Below are 19,275 nucleotides of genomic sequence, written 5' to 3'. Positions count from 1 at the left end.
ATCTTAAATGGTCTGTCATGTCCAGTTACCTACACCATCAACAACATAGTACAAATGTAAAATGTACATGGTTTTTTTAAACAAACTCAAAAAAATAAAAATAAACATCCATTTAAGTTTCAAATCCATATTGCTTCCTTATTACTGTAAGCACTGAAAAGAAATACTATTACTACTAATACTACTAATATTAAAGAGGTTTATATTCACAATTTCGACCACATATTTTCTGGCCAGCTCGGCCCTCCCAGCAAAGGGTCGGTAGTGAGCTAATAAAAAATGTAGAAGACATGTCTAACCTGGAGCTTTAATTTTTTCCCTTAAAAATAAAATTTTGAACATTGAGAACATTGTAATAAAGGCGGTTTAAGCATTTATTTCTTTATACTGCTCTGTATGTAAAGAATATCAAGTGGCAGACACGCTTCCTACCTGTAGAGGGCAGCGTTAAACCTCTCAGTGTACAACCGGCTGGATATTATTATGAGAAGAAGACATACCCACGCTCTGCAACAAGCTACACTGGATACTGTAAATAATGTAGTGGTTATATAATAGTCTGTGTTTTGGTTTTGGAGCCTGTTGGTAATAACGCGTAGTCGCATTCCTATTTTTCTTTATCTGCAAAAGTCTCTCATCGGGATTTTGGAGCCAACATGGCGGCTACGGGAAGTGCCGATGGACACCAGCATCTGGCCACCAATCAAGTCCCGTCTGTCCAAGAGTCTGGCGCGGTAAAAATTTCCTGCACGTTGTCACGGCATTTTACTTTCTTAATAATGCATTATTAAGGTAGACTGCAACCAGAGCTGCTCTTAAACTGGCGCAGCGGCCAGTCGGTGTGCTTTAGGAACATATTTACACGGTAAACACGAGCTAACTTTAGCGGGCTAACGAGAACACGCACAGCTAGCGGTTAGCCTAGTAACGAGTGAGCTAGTTGTTGTCCTCTGTGCGGGTTATTGAGTTTGTAAACATCACGTTGTCATAACATGCATGGGTTTAATGAAGCGACTCGTATTGGGACGAGTAAAGTCAACATTGTCACGCTAATGCGTGTTTGCGGTTGTTAAAGCAGCAGCAAAGCAGTTAGCCTGGTTGTGTTTACACTGCAGCAGAGCCAGTGTCCACAGTCGGGCTAACTTAATTTTAAACACGGACAACAGCTGTTGTCAGTATTTTATTTCTCTAAACTAGTTTTGGCCAGTACACACACGCATTGTTGTGCACTGTAATAGTTTGAAACCGCTTCTCTGAATAGTTTTTATCCGTTTTCCATATCCGTTACCATGTTTCCTGCATGATTTCATGCATGTGTGCAAGAATGTTTACTTTAAAACTGTTGTTTTAGCAAAACTGAACACCTCAAATATTAGGTGTGAGAATCACAGGGTGATTCACGGTACGATAGGCAATACATGGTCCACGATACGAAATAATCACCAAGGCATTTTTTAATAATCAAAAATAATAATTTGAGCTTAATTGTGAATATTTTCTGGTTTCTTCGCTCCATATAATAAAGACATAATCAGAACTGAATCACTTTGGTTTGTGTACAAAACAAGACATTCAAGAACACTATCATGTCAACGTTTTGGAAACCCTGGTCATTTTCTGGACAAAACAAGTACTCAATTAATGGAGAAAATAATTGACAGATTAAATGATTATGAATTTTTGTGATTGGATTGCAGTCGGATAGACATGCATTTCTGAGTGCCTTACATCCCGAACATAAAGTCTTCCCCTGACTTAACCCTCAGAAAGTCCTTCACATTTTTGAAGCCCAACCAAAATGTTTTCAAAAAGATAAGTGTAAAGGGATAGTTTGGATTTTTGAACTTTAGGCAGCTGTGCAAGTCACAAGTTGCAGTGCTTTACCTGTTTTAGTCAGAGACGGGGAAATTAGGGAAATTAGCATCAAAATGCCACGTTAAATGGTTTAACAACGTTACATCCACTCTTCTCCTGGGGTCTGTGTCATACAACTTAATGTTCAAAAATCTGAACTATCCCTTCAATTTGTCCTCACGACCTACCTAAGAGAAGACATGTATGTACACACACACACACACCGCTACTTCTGCTTTTTCCTTTATTTAGTGGATCTGCATTCTCACACAACTGTCTTGTTTTGTCCACAAAACCAGAAGTTATTCAGTTTTAATAATTTCTTTATTATATGGAGCAAAGAAACCAGAAAATATTCACATTTAAGGAGCTGAAAAACCAGAAAGCTTGTTTAAATTATTTAAAAAAAACTCAAATATCAAAATAGTTGTACATGATTTGTAATACATGATTATTACAAAGTTCTATTTTTGCAGCCCTAAATTTAAGCCAACTGATTAAGTTATTTTCTTTGTTCTGTGGTGATTGTTGTTAAGTGCTGTGGAATATGAAGAGTTACCAAATTCCATCATTCTCTTTTAAAGCCAGTAATATCACTTTACTGTAAGTAAAATGTTGAGGTTAGCAGTACAAAAAAAAAAGAAACAATCAAGCATTAGACATTTATTATGTTGATTATTATTCTCAGGTAAAAGAGGAGATGGATGCAGAGTCCGTGGACGCTGTTTCAGAGGCAGAAGAAAAAGTGGATGCTGGAGATCCAAATTTTGTTCAGGGTTCTCCTCCTAGTCCATCTGAACAATTAGAGGATGATGCATCTGTTGCTGCTGATAAAGAAATGGAAACTAAAGCAGATGTGGTCCCTTCTCCTGCATCTGTATCTCCTCAAAGTCCATCACCTTCACAGTCGACATCGTCCTCCACCGACCAGACATTCATGACAGTTTTATTTCATGGTGATGAGCCAGAGGGGACAACTGTGGAAGGTTCTGTGAAAGAGGAAGAAGACGTAGAAAAGGACGACAGTGTTAAAGGCGAGGACACAGAGATGGACACAACTTCTGATCACAAGGAGGAGACAACAGATACAACGTCTGATCTCAAGAAGGAGATGACAGACACAACGTCTGATCTCAAGGAGGAGATGACAGACACAACGTCTGATCTCAAGGAGGAGATAACTGACACAGACGGCAACGTGGATCCAGACATTGAATCTAAGGATACACAGGAGGACAGCGAGCCTCGTAGCTGTAAACTGAGGGTCTCTACAGCTGCTGACCTGGACGAGATGATGGACATTGGTACAGTGGATCAGATTGAACAAGAAGCTCAGATGAAACAGGACGAGGAAGAGAGGGATTCCAGCAGCCGCTCACCTGGAATTTCAAACACAGGTAAAATGACATGAGCGTTTGTGTGTTTCACATGCTCCTGTTGGAAAGGAGGTTGACCTTTTGCAGGTCACCTGATCTTAACAATGACCTTGGCTATCAGATAAACTCAAAACATGGTACTTCTGCATTTATAGTACTGTTCAAAAGTCTTTTTTGACTACCAACATTAATTAGGGTTTCAACCCAGCCCGAATGTTTTTTTGTATATGTTCGCTTCACTTAGTCTCCACACATTCTGAGCAATAAAGCTACAGAGTTGGGATGCCTTTCAATCTTTTTAGTCCCACTCTGATTTCTGATTCTCCTGTAGAGACTTGTGTGATTTGACAGTTGCTCCATATTCTTTGGTTGTACTGTTGCACTGTATTAATGTCAATGTTTTAATTTTTCCTCTCAGTCTCTGGTGCAGAGGAGGAAGACGACGTCAAACCCACCATATTACCACTAGCACAATCGGAGGATCAAGAGGAGGACGTGAAGGTGGATATGGACATGATGCAGTCCAGCTCGTCTCCATTGTCTGTAGCTGCGACCAGTACAGGTGAGCCGCTGCAGATCATCTTCCTGATACTGTTTTATAGGGATTATTATAGGGATTGAAAATGTGGTTGACAGAAGGAAAAACTGGTTTTAGCCATTTATCAAAAGGCTCACCATACATAATATACACCTGCACAACTCTGTGATACCATAGGGGTTATATTCTGTGCTCAATCTCACCTTCAAACAGCCTTTGCTGACTCGAAACCGAAGTCTCTAAGCCGCTTACTCCCCCTGCACCAAATTCCATAGAGTAAATCAGTGTTTTTAGCTCTCCAGGCTACAGCAGTTGCTAGTCCACTGCTGCCTCGTTTGGTAACTTAGATAGATCTGTCACATAGGTAGATCTGAACAAAGGATTCCAAACACAAAATCTCAGAATAACATAATTGAACTTGAAAAGGAGGCAGCAGCAGAAACACGATTCCTGTGATATAAAATCATTGATTTTCTCTGTGGCCTTGGTGCAGAGAGAGCAGTTTTCAAATAAAATGTTCTGCTCAGAAAAGATTTAAATGAAAACATATTGTTAAAATATAATATCTTGACTAGTGTGAATAATCACAGCCATGTTTTAATTTTTTACACTTGTACTTGTCACAATTAAGCAGTCTGTGTGTTGCTTATGTTCCTGTAGGAACAGACAGCTCATCGCCAGTGACCACCGTGAATGGGATGAAAGTAGTAAAACTGTCGTTGCCAAGATTAGACACTGTAAGTATGAATAACAAATCATCAGGTATTTCTGTGCTCAACAGAAATGTCTAATTTCAGCTTGTGGAGACTGTCGGTTTTCATTTTGCCATAGAAGTTGACTTAAAGTTAAGTCAGTCTAAAGAAAGTTTGAGCAGACCGTTTTTGTCTTTCTCTCCTTCACGTAGACGGGATTAGGGACAGATCAGACAGTCAAGTGTTCTCCATCACCGCCTTTGGTCAAGGTTAAGGACGAGCCTGAAGACGAAGAGTATGAGCAGGCTCTGAATTCCTCCACATCCACAGCCAGTGTGAAGGAGGAGCCAAACACGACCAAGGTGAGTCGAACACTTTATTCACAGGAATTTATGGAGAAGTGGGCTTGTTGTCTTGTGTCAAGAATCCTCAACATGGCGAAACACATTAACCACTCCATCCTAAACACTTTATCTTTATCTTGATTAATTGATAAAAAATTTTTTTATCTGTGTTTCCCAATCCTAATCATGCTGATATCTTCCAATTTTTGTCTTGAAAGATTTTGGGTTTATTGTTGTAGAACAAACAAACAAACAAACAATAAACACAGAACATATTCACATTTAAGAAGCGGAAATAAACTCTCACGACTATATTATTACCATCAGCTATGTCCTAAAATATGTCTCATTCTCGACCCTCATTCAGGATTTGGTTTGATTTTACTCATTGTTCTCACTGTGGATCCAGAATCCCCGTCACTGACCTCTGTGTTGCTGTTGTTTCGTGTCTCATGTCCACAACAGGACCTGAAGATCGGATCCGTCTACTCTGTGACTCCTGCTACTGAGTCCCACCAACTGCCCGTCATCCACCCGGCGTCATCGTCGCACATATCCTGTTCCAACTGCAAGAAGACCCTGGTGAAGGGACAGACAGCTTTTCAGAGGAGGGGCTGCACGGAGCTCTTCTGTTCCACCCTCTGCCTTACCACGTCTCTGCCCAGCGTTAAAACAACCAACAAGATCTGCATCAATTGCCAAAAGTAAGAAGGTGTCTGTGTTTCATCCACTTTTAGTATCTGGTAGAACAACTGAACTAAAAATCTGTGTGCGCTCTCTTAGGGTAATACTTCGTCCTCAGGACATCATCCTGGCACCAGATGCTAAAGGAACTACGAAGGAATGCTGCAGCCAAAGTTGTTTGACCTCATTCAACTACAAGAGAAAGGCCTCCGCCAGTAAATCAGCACAACCAAAAGGACCACAGTCGCTCTGCAGCATGTGCAACAGATTCTGCTCTGTAAGTCAAACTGAAAAGACCTGCGACTTCCCTTATCAACAGTTTCCTAAACTGTTCATTTGTGCCTTTATAATGATAACATAACCATTATAGTTCCCCATAATTCGAGGCAATGTCTTTACATCTCCTGTTATGTTTGAATTTGAACATTCTAAAACCTCACATAATTGAATCTTTTCCTTTTCCCCTAAAGCTAAGTTTGCACTCACTCACAGGATTTTCAGCCAGATTTTCTGAGTACTGATGAGTTTTAACTGTAACTGTAATGCAAGGTATTCAGGCGTTTCTATTTAAATATTCATTGATATTATTCATTGAATAATGTAATACTCATGACGCATGCAGAACCCAATTTAATTTCTATAAGGCTGGAAAGTAAAACCACACCAGCCAAGAAAGTATGGCTGGAACCGGAATAAGAACGCAACAGCAGTTCATCAGACACAGATCACAGATAGTACTGCTACAGTCAAATTTCCATCCTTACTGTTCTGTTGTTCTGTCGCCGCCACGTTAACAGAGCAAACACGAGGTGATCCTGAGCGATAACGTGCACAAGCTCTGCAGCGACGCCTGCTTCAGCCGCTTCCGCTCGCTACGCAACCTCGCCATGGCTGGCTGTGCCAACTGCGGCTCCTACTGCCACAGCAAACCCCTGCTGCTGAAGATGGAGGGCGGCAACAAAACCCTGTGCAATGCAACCTGTCTGGTCAAATACAAGGAGGTATGGAAAACATGTGGGTCTTAAACCAAAAACCTGGGATGGGTATTCCAAGGAAAAACACTACTCAGAAATGTGTCTAATTAAACGTGTCTAATTAGTCGAATATTAATGAAATAATCCCCCACCCCCACAGAGAGAATACACGTGTGTTCTATTTTTGCCGGATGACAGAACACAGCTACAACATCCATCCATTTTTTTGCGATAGGTGGGGTCACACCCTGGACAGTTTGCCAGTCCAGCAGCAAGGCCACATATAGAGACAAACAACCATTCTCTCACACCTACAGTCAATTTAGAGTGACCAATTGACCTTATCCCCGTATTGCATGTTTTCCGACTGTGGGAAGAAGCCGGAGAAAACCCACGCACACACGGGGCGAACAGATACAACATTAACAAAAAATTTTTTTTCAGAAGCTCCCGTGTTGACACAAACTACTCCTGCAAATCTAGTGTTTTCTTCTCGTTGTCCGGTTGGTCGGTGACACATCTTGTTTTTTTACAGTACAGATGTAGTTTTTGAATTACCGAGACAATTACCTCTTTACGGATTTCTCATGGGTCCAGTTGTCCGGCCGTACCGCACGCTGACGAGGCTGTGAACGACGATGGATCGAGCGCACACAGCAACAGCTGAACAGAGCTGTCACGCGACACACCATGTGTTTCTCCTCCCTGTTACTTGTGTTATACTCACCCTCCTGTGATAAAAGCGAGCCATGCAGCCCTCGCTGTGTAATCTGATACTGAATACATGACAGTGGTTCCAATAAAAAGCAAGGAAAAATGCCTTTTACGTCAACATAATAGTTGCACAAAAGAAGAAGTTAAAACAAAGTGAATCCACTTTTTTTAAATGTATTTTTAAATAAACATTTCTTACAGAAAACTATGGTAACCCAGCCTTGCACCATGTGTCGAACTACCCGTTTGCTGTCCGAGACTGTCGACAACAAAAACAATGATGACTCCGTGAACCTCTTCTGCAGCAGCAGCTGTGTGATGGCGTTCATGGTTCAAACAGTCAGTGCATCAGGTACCGCATCATTGAAAGGTTTTATGACTTTTTTTTGTTTACATTTAAAGCATCATCAGCCTTTGGTTAAACATTTCATGTTTTTTTTTTACAGGTGCCCGAGTGAGCTGTGATAATTGTGCCAAAAACAGTATGCCGGCGTACCACCTGGCCATGTCAGACACCACCATCAGGAACTTCTGCTCGCTACCATGTGTCATGGCTTTTCAGGTAATTTAGTCAAGATAAACTTCACAATAAACTCTTAAAAGCCAGCTTACTGCATCCATGTCTGCGTTTCACAAAGCATTGATTCAGTCAATGGTGTTAAAGAGGTGGTTTCACTATTTCACTGTTTTCACGTACAACAAAGCCTGAGCGACAGGCACACAGTGTAGAGTGTGGGAGATTCATTCCACAAATAAAGCTGCATGTTGATCTGCAGTGGAGCGAAACACAAATTTAGAGATCTTTTCAGAAACTTCATAAATGGTTCTGTCACTAAACTAACTTTTATGAGTTCATCCCAAATCTTGTTTCATGTATTTAATATTTAGCTTATATTTTCATTTACATGTATTTGAAATATATATAAGTGTACTGCAGTAAAACTGCTAAAGTTGCTACGTTGCAACTGTATAAACTTAAATAATAAGAACAATCAAATTATACACATTTGTGACATGAATTTTAGAACAGGTTGGAAACTCCATATTAACAAGAATATATTAAACAAATTCTGCAGGGTTTCTTTCTTAGCTGTAAAACAAGTTTGAGGGAACTATTAGGAACATTATCGTGTTTAAATTTGCCGTGGCTCACAAACGTGACTCTTGTGTTGCAGGAAAAGTTCAAAAAGTCCCCCAAACAGGTAAATGTTTTCACCAAGCTGCCTGTTGGATCCTCACAGACGGTCACTTCCACACAGCCCGAGAGAGACGTCTCCAAAGAGCCGCCCATACTGGACTGTGGTCAGTGTCACCGCAACATCAACTTCAAACCTGAGATCATCCAGATCAAGGTAAAGTGCTCTGTATGTGTGGGTGAAGTAGGAAATGCTTATATTTGATACAACAAGGAAGTAACGCCACAATATAACAAAACAAAACGGGTATCGTCATCCTGATGAGTTTTGATTCATCTGTGACAAATATTACCAGCAGCTCCCATAGGCAAAAGGTGGGTTACACCCTGTACAGGTGGCTAGTCCATCACAGGGCAAACATACAGAGACATACAATAATCTAGATTGTCCAATTAACATAATCTGCATTTTTTTGGACTGTGGGAGGAAGATGGAATACACAGAGAGAACCCATGTGTACACAAACCACACAAAAAGGCCTTCGGTCCCAACAGGATACGAACCAGTGAGAGTGGCGCTTATCACAAGATTAAGAATAACGTGAATGTTGGGGACCTGAAGAAGAAGAAACGGAGCTTATATAAAATATAATTCCTGTAAATCCTGCACTGTTTTTGTACTAGATGTACTTAAAAAACGTACAACTCTTGAATATAAGAAAAAGGAAAATATGAGATAAAAGCAAACTATCCATGTGAGTGAAATAAAATATAAAATGTTAGCGAAAACATACACAGCTATACAAGAACATAATAATATTACAATAATATATAAAAACATTATAATAAAGTGTCACGTGTAACAGATAAACAAACCAGATCAATCCAAGTTCCAATTGAATATGAAAATCATCATTAAAGTTCAAGATGGAAGTATCAGTCAGTCAAAGTATCCAGATTATGCTGAGAACTGGTTTGTAGTTGAACTCCTGCCCTGTTTTTTGGGCATGCTTGTGAATGGAAACGCAACAGTGACATGTGGTATTTTTTGTCTCCCGTGTGTGTGCAGGACAAGATGTTGTTCATGTGCAGTGTGGAATGTTGTCAAGAGTATAAAACGGCCAACTTTGTGATGAGCCTGTGTGACTACTGCAAGGTGGAGAAGATCACCAGAGACGTCAAACGAATCCACAAAAAAGACTGCTACTTTTGCAGCGACGGTGAGGACGCTGATGAACCTGTTATGGAAGGAGTAACGATTGTTATCGCCGCTGATAACAATGAGGCTACATACTGTACATACCACTCATTTCAAGATTAAAGATGATCTATCATTAGGATTTCAGAGAGCCAAAAACAGGAAACCAGATGCTTTAAATCCTGGGGTCATGTGGATTCAGAAATTTGTTTCGTCAAGGTATGAACACAGGAAAAGTATTGAGCAGTTGCAGGGAGAGTAGATGAATTATAAAACAAGTGGTACATAGATTATTGAATAAAAGAAAGAAGTCAAAGGTTCATGTGTATATATATTTTCACACACCCACACACGTATGTACATGGACGCTTGTATACATATAGCTAGACTTGATGGGGTAAGTTGAAGATAATTAAAGAAAATTCAAATAAATAATTAATGGAAGAAAAAAAAAAAACGGGCACACCCATGCTAAACCATTAGAATTTTCACATTTTTAAAAGAAACCTGAGTCATGTGGATGAAGCTTTAAACATAAAAGTCTTATTTGGGTTCCTCTCCTCTTCCTCCCTCCAGGCTGTAAGCTCCTCTTCAAACACGACTTGGCTAAAAACTGGGGCAAACACTGTAGCTCGTGCGTCTACTGCCACTGTGTCTCCAAGAAGCTGGTGACGGCTCAGTACGGAGGCTCCACAGAGGAGTTCTGCTCTGAGGAGTGCAGGTCCAAATACACCATGCTCTTCTGCCATGTAAGTCTTTTCATTTATTTATTTATTTTATTTTAATTAAAGTCACAAGTTACATATAGAGACGATGCTGATCTTGGTTGCCATCCACCTGCCATTTTTCTCACAGGTTGCGAAGTGTGACACGTGCGGCTCCAAAGGGAAACTGAAGCAGAGTCTCCCTCTGCTGGGGGAGGTCAAATACTTCTGTGATCTGACTTGTCTGCTGCAGTTCTGCTGCGATAAAGTGGCCACACAAGGTGAGGTCTTCAAACGTGTGAATTATTTATTTGTAATGTCTGACTTTTTTTTTTTTTTTTTTTTTTTTTTTAAATATTCCTTGTTGTTTGGTCCATAAAATGTCAAAAGACGCTGAAAAACTTCAATCGCACCAAACATACCAATGCCTGACTTGATTGCCTGTAAACTCAACCATAACTGTTCTTCTAGTCTTCAGAGCAGGATCACTAACACCTGTGTGTGCGTGCGCGTTTTTGTTTTAATTGGATCGACAGGTACAGTTGAGGACGACACACCCGTCATCGCCAATGTCGTCTCACTTGCAGGCCGTCCAGTGGAAAACAGCAATTCTTCTGACCAGCAAAACACAAGGCAAACACGGTCGAGAACAGGTATTTATGTGCCGCGTTGTCATCGTGTACAATAATAATAAAAAACTAGTTTATGTTTACTTGCAATCAATTGCGAGTGTTGATTGTAAATAATTCAGAATTTTCTTTTGTCTCCACAGGCTCGAAGTTGAAGAACTCTACACATGTAAGTTGATGATTTGTGTGTTTAAAAACGAATGATGAAAGCCTCGCTTCTGTCTTTAGAGCTGATAAATCCTCGGGAGAGTAGTTTGTAAACAAGATCCAATGACCTGGACATCTACAAAGACTTCACAGACGCTGTGGTTTTAGAAACATTTGTAAATACTAGTGTTAGCTGATGTTGAATACAGATGCGAAAGAATGTTATTGATCCACAAACCAAAATCATTAATTTTTAAAGAATTCCCTCTTATATGGAGCAAAGAAACCTGAAAATATTCACATTTAAGGAGCTGAAATATCAGAAAATAGGTTTTTAATTGTTGAAAAAACACTCAAACTGATTACTCGATTATCAGCATAGTTATAGCAGAAACATATTTAATATGTAAAATAAGTATGAAAATCTATCAAATAACGACTAAAAAATAAACTTGTGAGTATTGAAGATGATTCATTCTGGACATTTATTTGTTTCTTGTATAGACCAGTATTCAGACTGAAAGGGCTCCTCCTCCTCCTCCTCATCAAAAAATACTGAAGAACAAGGCTCTTCTCTGTCGACCGCTGGTGCAGAACAAAGGAGTCTCCTGTAAGATTCAGACGGCTGATGTTGAATCACAGACAGGTAAGCAGCCACACACCTGTTTCCTGCTATAGAATAATTTCTCTTTATGTTCCTAAAACCATATTGTTGTCCATCTTGTTTTTACTCGGGTTAATCTAGACATTGTTTATTTTTCTTTTTTATAGATCAATCTTTCCCAAGAATGATGATTGTGCCTGTCCCAGTGCCGGTGTTTATCCCTGTGCCCATGAGCATGTACAGCCAGTACACACCCAGACCTGTGGGCCTTCCAATACCAGTACGTCAAAACTCTTAAATTCAAGATATTTATTGTCATATGTTCAGTTAAGACAGACTGTCACTCTGCATAATGAAATTCTTAATTTGCACATCCCCCTAATCACAAAAATACTTTTTTATATAAAGTAAATGCAGTATCAGAAAATAACAATATATACAAAACAAAGTAGTTGCCAGGGAGACGACGCAAACACGTCAGCCACGGAGGGCGCCATGTAACATATCACACATATCCCGAAAAGTTTGAAGCAAAAATGCCAAATGATGTTTTAAATAAAAAAGACAAAGACAGTTTTAAATTCAATGTGTGCCTCAGAAATCAGCATTTCAGACTCAAATCATACTCATTTTATATTTATGTCTCTAAAATGAATTCATACACTCATACTCCACTCACCTGCCCCCCACAGGTGCCTGTGCCCATCCTCCTTCCAGTGACAACAAACAACGCTGAGCGCATCATAGACACCATCAAGGAGATCAAGGAGAAGATCCCGTCAGACCCTTTCGAGGCCGAGCTCATCCTCATGGCAGAGATGGTGGCAGAGCAAACTGAGGCGAGCAACAAAGACGAGAAACCAAAGGCCAAAGTGGTGGAGAAGAAGACGGAGAGACATGAAGCATCTGCGCCAGATGGTGGGAGAAGTTTTTTTGTTTCAGGACTGGATAAACAATTCATGACCATGTTGCCCTTTATCATTCCCCTGTTTTTTTCTTACAGACCATACCAGTAACTACAGTGACGACTTGGATACAGAAGAATTGGCCAGTTTTCTCAACAACTGGGAGGACAACTCCTCTGATGCAGGAATCAGGTCGCCGAGTCGACTGTACACACAAGAGAAGCTCAACCCGATGGTAGACGTTCCTGTGGGTCTCCACAACGAGCCTTACTCTGAGCCCACACCTCCTGCTCCACCTCCCATGGACATCGAAGCTGACTTCACAGTCGGTGAGGAGATCTCCACGCTCCTTCACCCATGTTTTCAGAGTTAATTTGAAAGCTTTTTTTTGTAACACCAGCTTGTTTTTGATGTTTCCCGCACTGAAATGATCAGACACTCTGGAGAGGATGGCCCTGCTGAGAGAGCGTTCCCAGCAAACTCCGAGTCCTCCGCCAACAGCCTCACGACGAAGACAAGCTCCCAGGAAAGCCAGAGAAAAGCGGGTAAATTTAATCTAGATTTGGTTCCATGTATGGGTTTATAGTTAACCTACTTGTCCTTAAGCCATCATTCTCTCATCTCTCGCCTTCACCAAGGGTCGTAAGTGGCAGCGATCATCTAAAGCAACTGAAGAGTCGTCTCCGAAAGGCTCTTCCAAAAAGTCTGTGGCCTTAGAAACACCAAAACTGCAGAGTCAGTATGGAGTCGACGCTTGGAAGCGATGGATCCAGTGGAGACAAACTCAGCCAAACCTGGCAAAGCCACGCGTTGGTTGTAAGTTTCTGATTCTTCTTTTACCTTTTCATTTTACCAAGAAGAATTTAATAGGATAGACCTTTTATTGTCATTGCAACGCACACAATTGTACAGTGTAATGAGATGAGGTTTTGCAGGTTTTTAGATGCTCAGAACAGTTTGGACAAAGTTAAATAAATATTCTGTGCAACAATGTTGTGCAAATGGAAAATGACTGCAGTGTTTTTGAGTATACTGTTCAGTTAAATGGCCTTAAAATAAATACTGTTTACATAACAGCATGTGATTGTGCATTATATGATTATTTATATATATGAAGTTGGTGAGTGGCAGTGATGGTGTTAGGCTGCATGTTTTTTGGCCTGATTTAGAGCAGCCACAACTCTGGGGTAGAAGATGTTTCTGAGATTAAAATGTCTTTTACAAGTGACCCTAAAGATCTGCTCAATCTGGATTAACACATTCAACACTCTCAAGACAAACCGTAAAATAGGAAACATGGTGAAACACAGTTAAAAGAACAATGACAGATAAAAGCTTTATAAAAATATAGAGATATTTAGCACCATTTTATCCCTCACTGTAATGTGAATGGGGCTTTGGATTAAGGTTTGTCAGTGTTTTTTAACTGTTACCTTTAACATAATTTTTTTTAAAATATTGCTTCAATATCAAACGTGGATATCTTCAGAGATGACTTTGAAACCGTTCATATCTCAATCCCAGCACGTCCCATGGAGTTAAAGGAGGACCTTCTCAAATGCACCACAGCCGAGCTGAGCTACGGACTGTGCTGCTTCATCTCGGAGGTGAAACGACCAAACGGAGAACCGTACTCGCCTGACAGCCTGTTCTACCTCTGCCTCGGCATCCAACAGGCAAGAAAAGCACTATTCTCATTATGTTGTTGCAGTGCTAGTGGCTGACGGGACATTTGTGTTGACGAGCAGTTTTGACATAGTACCATAGTCTTAGTTTTCATCACCTTTTCTAAACCTGGAGCCCTTTTTTCCTCTCTGCAGTACCTGTTTGAGAACGGTCGGGTGGAGAACGTATTCACAGATCGCTTCTACCAAAAGTTCTCCACTGAGTTCACCAGTTTGCTGAAAGGCTTCAAACCTTCGATCACAGCCAGTGGTGAGTTGTCACTGACATCCTCATTCTGTCAGTTTATTCTGTCTTTAGCTAAGACGTACCCACTCGTACGTATCCCGCCTCTCTCTACAGGATACGTTCATTCCCGCGTGGAAGAGGAGTTTCTCTGGAATTGTAAGCAGTTGGGCGCCTACTCCCCCACCGTCCTCCTCAACACACTGCTCTACTTCTGCTGCAAGCTCTTTGGCTTCACCACGGTGGAGCAGCACCGCCAGCTGTCCTTTGCCCACGTTATGCGCTGCACCAAAACCAACCTGGACAGCACCAAGACCACATTCCTGCGCTTCTACCCGCCGCTATCCACAAATGAGGCAGACTCGGGTACAAATATGTAACACAGCGCCTAAGTGTGTGTTAAAAAGTTGTAAAATAGTCATTATTTTAGCAATTGTGTGTCTCCCAAAGAGATAAAAAGTGTTGTGCAGTTGCTATAAAGCTGAACTTGTGGAGTTTTTCAATGCATGTCATGAATCTGAGTCCAAATCTGTTCTTTGTTAGGGTTGTCTGCCACTAAAGATAATTTTAATCATCGCTTAATCTGCTGGTTTGTCCTCAGATCCAGAGGTTCCAGCCAAGAGGCGTAAAGAGGATGAGGGTAGTAAAGAGGATATTCTGGAGATGGTGGAGAACACGGAGAACCCCCTCCGCTGTCCTGTTAGACTCTATGAGTTTTACCTTTCCAAGTGGTGAGTATCATGAAGAGCTTCTCTGGCCTTTTCAGCACGTGCGGTCCAGGAAATCTGGACATAAATCAATAACTAGGTTTCCATAGAATTTAAACCACATTTTCAAAAATCTAGTTAAAGATAATCTGTATTAAAAGGGGCTAATGGACCCAACTAGTGAGTATGATACACACAGGGAAAGACGAGTCGATGAAATGGAGGAATTAAAGAATTAAAGCACTGTCTTTCTAAAAGTAGTCATTTGCAGGGTTCCCACGGCTCCTTGAAATCTATGGAATGTGAATGTGAAAAATCTTTTTCAATTTAACATTGCTCTAAATAGACGCGAGTCATAGAAAGTGCTTGACGTTTGTGCAAGAAATAAGTTATAAGTTGATATTTAGGTAAATGTCTACCTTGGTAGTTATGACGCCACCTACTGTTTCATGCCCTGCATTGCTTGGTATACATAGACTAGACCTACACAGAGCAAACGTTGACTCACAATTACTAGCGGTGATGCCTGGGAAATGCAAATTCCAAGATCTCTGGCTCACCAAAGATAATTACAAAGGCTGTCCCAAGGACAATCACTTGTCCAGATACAGAGCAGCTCTCACATGTAGCCCTCCCATCTTAAGCTGTGTCCGTACATTCGGTCCTAGGAAGTCCTTGAAAAGACCTTGAATTTCATGTCAACCAAGGTGTGGGAACCCTGTATTTAGCTTGTTCCTCATATCCATTCAATTACAGTCACAAAACTAGGACTCAAATTAAACATAAATGTCCTTCTCAACTGTCTCCCGCAGTTCGGAGTCAGTCAAGCAGCGCACCAATGTGTTCTACCTTCTCCCCGAGCGCTGCTGCGTCCCCAACAGTCCGCTGTGGTTCTCGTCCACCGCGCTGGACGACAGCACCATGGACGCCATGCTCACCCGCATCCTCACCGTCAGGGAGCTGCATCTCACCACGAGGAAAGAGAGAGAGACTAAACCCAACAGCACTGAGGACCCAGCATTTATACCTAACGAGGAGGAAGAGGATGAGTCAGAGTGACGATGGAAGAGCAATCGCAAAAGAAAAAAAAAACAAATAACAGAAGTGACCTTGTATTGGTGTAGCAGTGTGTGGTGGAAACGGTTGTAGATTAACTGAAAAGACCCAAGAATCATGAATGAGCACTTACAAGTCTCACATACTGTACATGATGTGCTGAATCATGCAAACTCGGCTCCGGCTCACCAGGACACACAAGTGTTTAATTTCACACCATATGGTTGCTTCTCATCGATATCGCTCCTTTTGTTTACTTCCATGTGTTATGAGACTGTGCAACTGTGTGTGTGTGTTTTTTTTTTTTGTGATAGGTAAACAAGTCAACATTGAGGAGCTTAAAAGCTACAATTAAAAACAAATGAGATTATTCTTTTTTTGGTGTTTTGTAGTGAACGTCCACGCCAGGAGACGAGCTGAAAACATTTCTCTCTAGTTTGTGTAAAATCACCCGTGAAAACCCTCTCATGTCATGATTTCAGTCCCTTGATCGAAAAACAAACCAACATTGGTGGCCAATTTTTTTTTAATTGTTGCAAAGCATTTTATATTCTAATATCTCGTTTGATTTCTTTTTCAGACAACTTTACTTTGAAAAGATTAAAGGTACATTGTGTAAAAATTTGAGACGTTGATTGGTGAAGTTACATGTTGTTGCTGAATATCTTTCACCTTTCCATTCCAAGTGGAGAATCGTTGTAGCCTTCAGATTAATCGAATCTCAAAAGAGCTTTAGTTTTGTCCATTGTGGGCTAATGTAAAAACATGCTGATTTAAAATGGAGGCATACATTTATGAATATAAATTTAAGAGGCTGAGATAATGCAGGATTTCAAACAATCAGGCATTTATACACTTACAAAAAAGTGTAATTATTGTATCTTATATTTCTGCCAAATCAAACGTGACTTCACCTAAATTTTACACACTGGACCTTTTAGTCACTAGCCTTTAAAATGAGTGAGTCTGTGATTTATCATCTTTCATGTTCTTACTGTTTACCGCAACCCTTGAAAGTGGCTGAATTTTGATCACCGTTCCTGAGAAAATGTTTGGATTGATTTAAACACATTGAGTAAAATCTTTGCCGAGATTTGAATGCCATTCAGTTTGAGGAAAAATTTTATCCTTTTTGTTGAATGTGATGATAGCTTTTGAGTTATTAATTTGAGCATGCTGTTTCATCTAGAGCAACATCCTGAGACATGGACATTTCTGCAAAATTATGACCCTACAAGTTCATAGAAATAATAATAAGAAGAATGGAAAAACAACACTCTCTTCCCTCATGTACATGTTGGTTATATTAACCCCCACTTCTCTGTATATTTTCTATTGTATGTTGTTTTTAAATAAAAAAAAGTTATTCAAAACAATGTTGTCTAACAGGTGCAGAGGTTTTTGAATTTAAGTGTTGAATATTTGCTTTCTTTCTTAGTTTTGACAGAATATGCACAGAACTTGACTTAAAGGATTTGACTATTATTGAATTTAAATATTTCATACATTAGCCAAGTATATGTTTTGACAAGACAATTATAAACATTGGTGAGTCTTTAGGGATCGACAAGTACATTTTTTTTCTTAGCAATTCAATATTGGGCCAAAACATCAAATTTATTAAGAAAAACATGTTTTTTTTCTACTACCCATTTATTACTCTACTAATCTAAAATGGTAAATTTAAGAGATGTGTTGTTTTAAAGTATTTTGAATTTAGCACAGAATGTTACGAGTGTGATACTAACTGCTCTTTCAATCAGTTAATCTTTTTTTCCAGAATAAAAGGCTCTGAATTGTGCATGATTTTGTTGTTTTTGTGAAGAAAATATTATTTTGAATTCACTTACCGAGCTGGTACCGGGCCAGTTTTGGCCCAGGGGCCACCCGTGGCTGACCACTGCTTTATTGGGACACAACTACTGTAATTGTTTTTTCGTTTGAGTGTCCACTACTGCCCCCTCGCGGTCAAAATTAAGCCGAAAATCTGATTCGCTCCGTCTTGTGTCAGTCAGTGACGTCACACTCAGTGATTGGCGTCGGTGGCTGCCGCGCGCTGCGGATGATGGGACGTCACGCGCACGCATTGACAACATGGGAAGATGGCCACCTGGGAGTTAGCTGCTTAGCCTCCTCTGTAACTGTTCCTGCTTCTGCTCCACCAAACTAAAACCAAGGTAAACGTTTATCTGCGCGAAAACTGCGCAGTCCTGTGTTGCGTTTAAATTCGCCGGAAACAACAGATGATAGTGTTCGTTTGGTGCTGTGAACGGACGCGTTTCTGGGTAATTAGTGAAGCATGTAGTTAGCATCCTAGTAAGCATGTAGAGTAAACATCAGTCAGATATGACAAAATTTCAACAAAAGTCATTAAATATGAAGTATTTAAGACCATATCAATAACAAGGACAACAGCCGGGTGTTGTCGTTAGCATTAAGATACTAGTTTCAGCATTAATTTCCCTTTATTTATGCCCATGTGTGGACTCATTTGTTTAGTTCTGTATACATTGAGTAAGGAAACATTCAAAATTAAATGTCTACTAGTGCTCTGACGATATACTCTTTAATGACAATATACTTTTTAAATAATTGTCTATTGTAAGCCAATTTTGTCATATTTACTGTACATGTCAGGAATTTGCTTTAATAGTCAGTATGTGGTTAAATATTTATGGTTAAACACATTGTGCACCATATACAGTATTTACAAAGATAATGTGTGACTGCAAATCTCATGTTCAAATCCACAGCTGCCATGGAAAAGCAGAAAAAAAGTCTCTCTCCAGAGGAAGATGCCTTGGTGCACATACATGCCTGCACAGACAAATACTTCCTGGAAGATAGGTTCATAGACTCATATAAAGGTTGGTGTTATTGCTATTCTTCTTTTCTAATATTAATTTAAAATGGACTTCTGGATTACTTGACTATGGGCTAGTGTGGTAGTACCCGTAATACTGAAACATCCTAAATGTCTGAAGGAGCGTTATCGCAGGTCGTTCCTTCCTGCAGCTGTTAGACTGTACAACAAACACTGCTCGCAGTAGACCACACATAACAAGGCTCCTCACTCCTTCCGTCTACGTGCAATTCTATACACAAG

At 40.3% G+C, this 19,275-nt stretch overlaps 2 protein-coding genes across 5 annotated transcripts in view; both read left to right on the top strand.

Moving 5' to 3' along the window:
- The first annotated feature begins 475 nt into the window (after window positions 1-475).
- zmym4.1 (zinc finger MYM-type containing 4, tandem duplicate 1) lies at window positions 476-17,545 on the top strand. Of its 2 annotated transcripts, none has more exons than XM_058619510.1 (27): window positions 476-734; window positions 2,543-3,251; window positions 3,649-3,792; window positions 4,429-4,505; window positions 4,673-4,822; window positions 5,270-5,508; window positions 5,588-5,765; window positions 6,286-6,489; window positions 7,378-7,528; window positions 7,623-7,738; window positions 8,352-8,528; window positions 9,381-9,531; window positions 10,086-10,258; window positions 10,365-10,494; window positions 10,750-10,866; window positions 10,986-11,011; window positions 11,494-11,635; window positions 11,761-11,873; window positions 12,286-12,511; window positions 12,597-12,827; window positions 12,934-13,043; window positions 13,137-13,314; window positions 14,023-14,174; window positions 14,319-14,433; window positions 14,524-14,772; window positions 15,008-15,137; window positions 15,926-17,545. In XM_058619510.1, the coding sequence occupies exons 1-27, from the start codon at window positions 657-659 to the stop codon at window positions 16,170-16,172; spliced, it is 4,713 nt and encodes a 1,570-aa protein (XP_058475493.1). In that variant the 5' UTR covers window positions 476-656; the 3' UTR covers window positions 16,173-17,545. The 2 variants fall into 2 exon arrangements, with proteins under 2 accessions (XP_058475493.1, XP_058475494.1); XM_058619511.1 differs by lacking the exon at window positions 476-734 and adding an exon at window positions 789-865.
- Window positions 17,546-18,257: 712 nt separating this feature from the next.
- Window positions 18,258-19,275, top strand: part of LOC131447615 (uncharacterized) — a 29,805-nt gene continuing 28,787 nt past the window's right edge. For all 3 annotated transcript variants that reach the window (XR_009234060.1, XM_058619507.1, XM_058619506.1), the window contains exons 1-2: window positions 18,258-18,346; window positions 18,923-19,036. Coding sequence is in view for 2 of the 3 variants with exons in the window: in XM_058619507.1 (XP_058475490.1) it covers window positions 18,928-19,036 (109 nt within the window). In the remaining variant the exon portion in view is untranslated. The remainder of the gene's footprint in view (window positions 18,347-18,922; window positions 19,037-19,275) is intronic.

Source organism: Solea solea, chromosome 20, assembly GCF_958295425.1.
Source record: "Solea solea chromosome 20, fSolSol10.1, whole genome shotgun sequence".
Lineage (NCBI taxonomy): Eukaryota > Metazoa > Chordata > Actinopteri > Pleuronectiformes > Soleidae > Solea > Solea solea.
The sequence above is the reverse complement of the archived record's forward strand: the minus strand, read 5'-3'. Positions and strand labels throughout refer to the sequence as shown.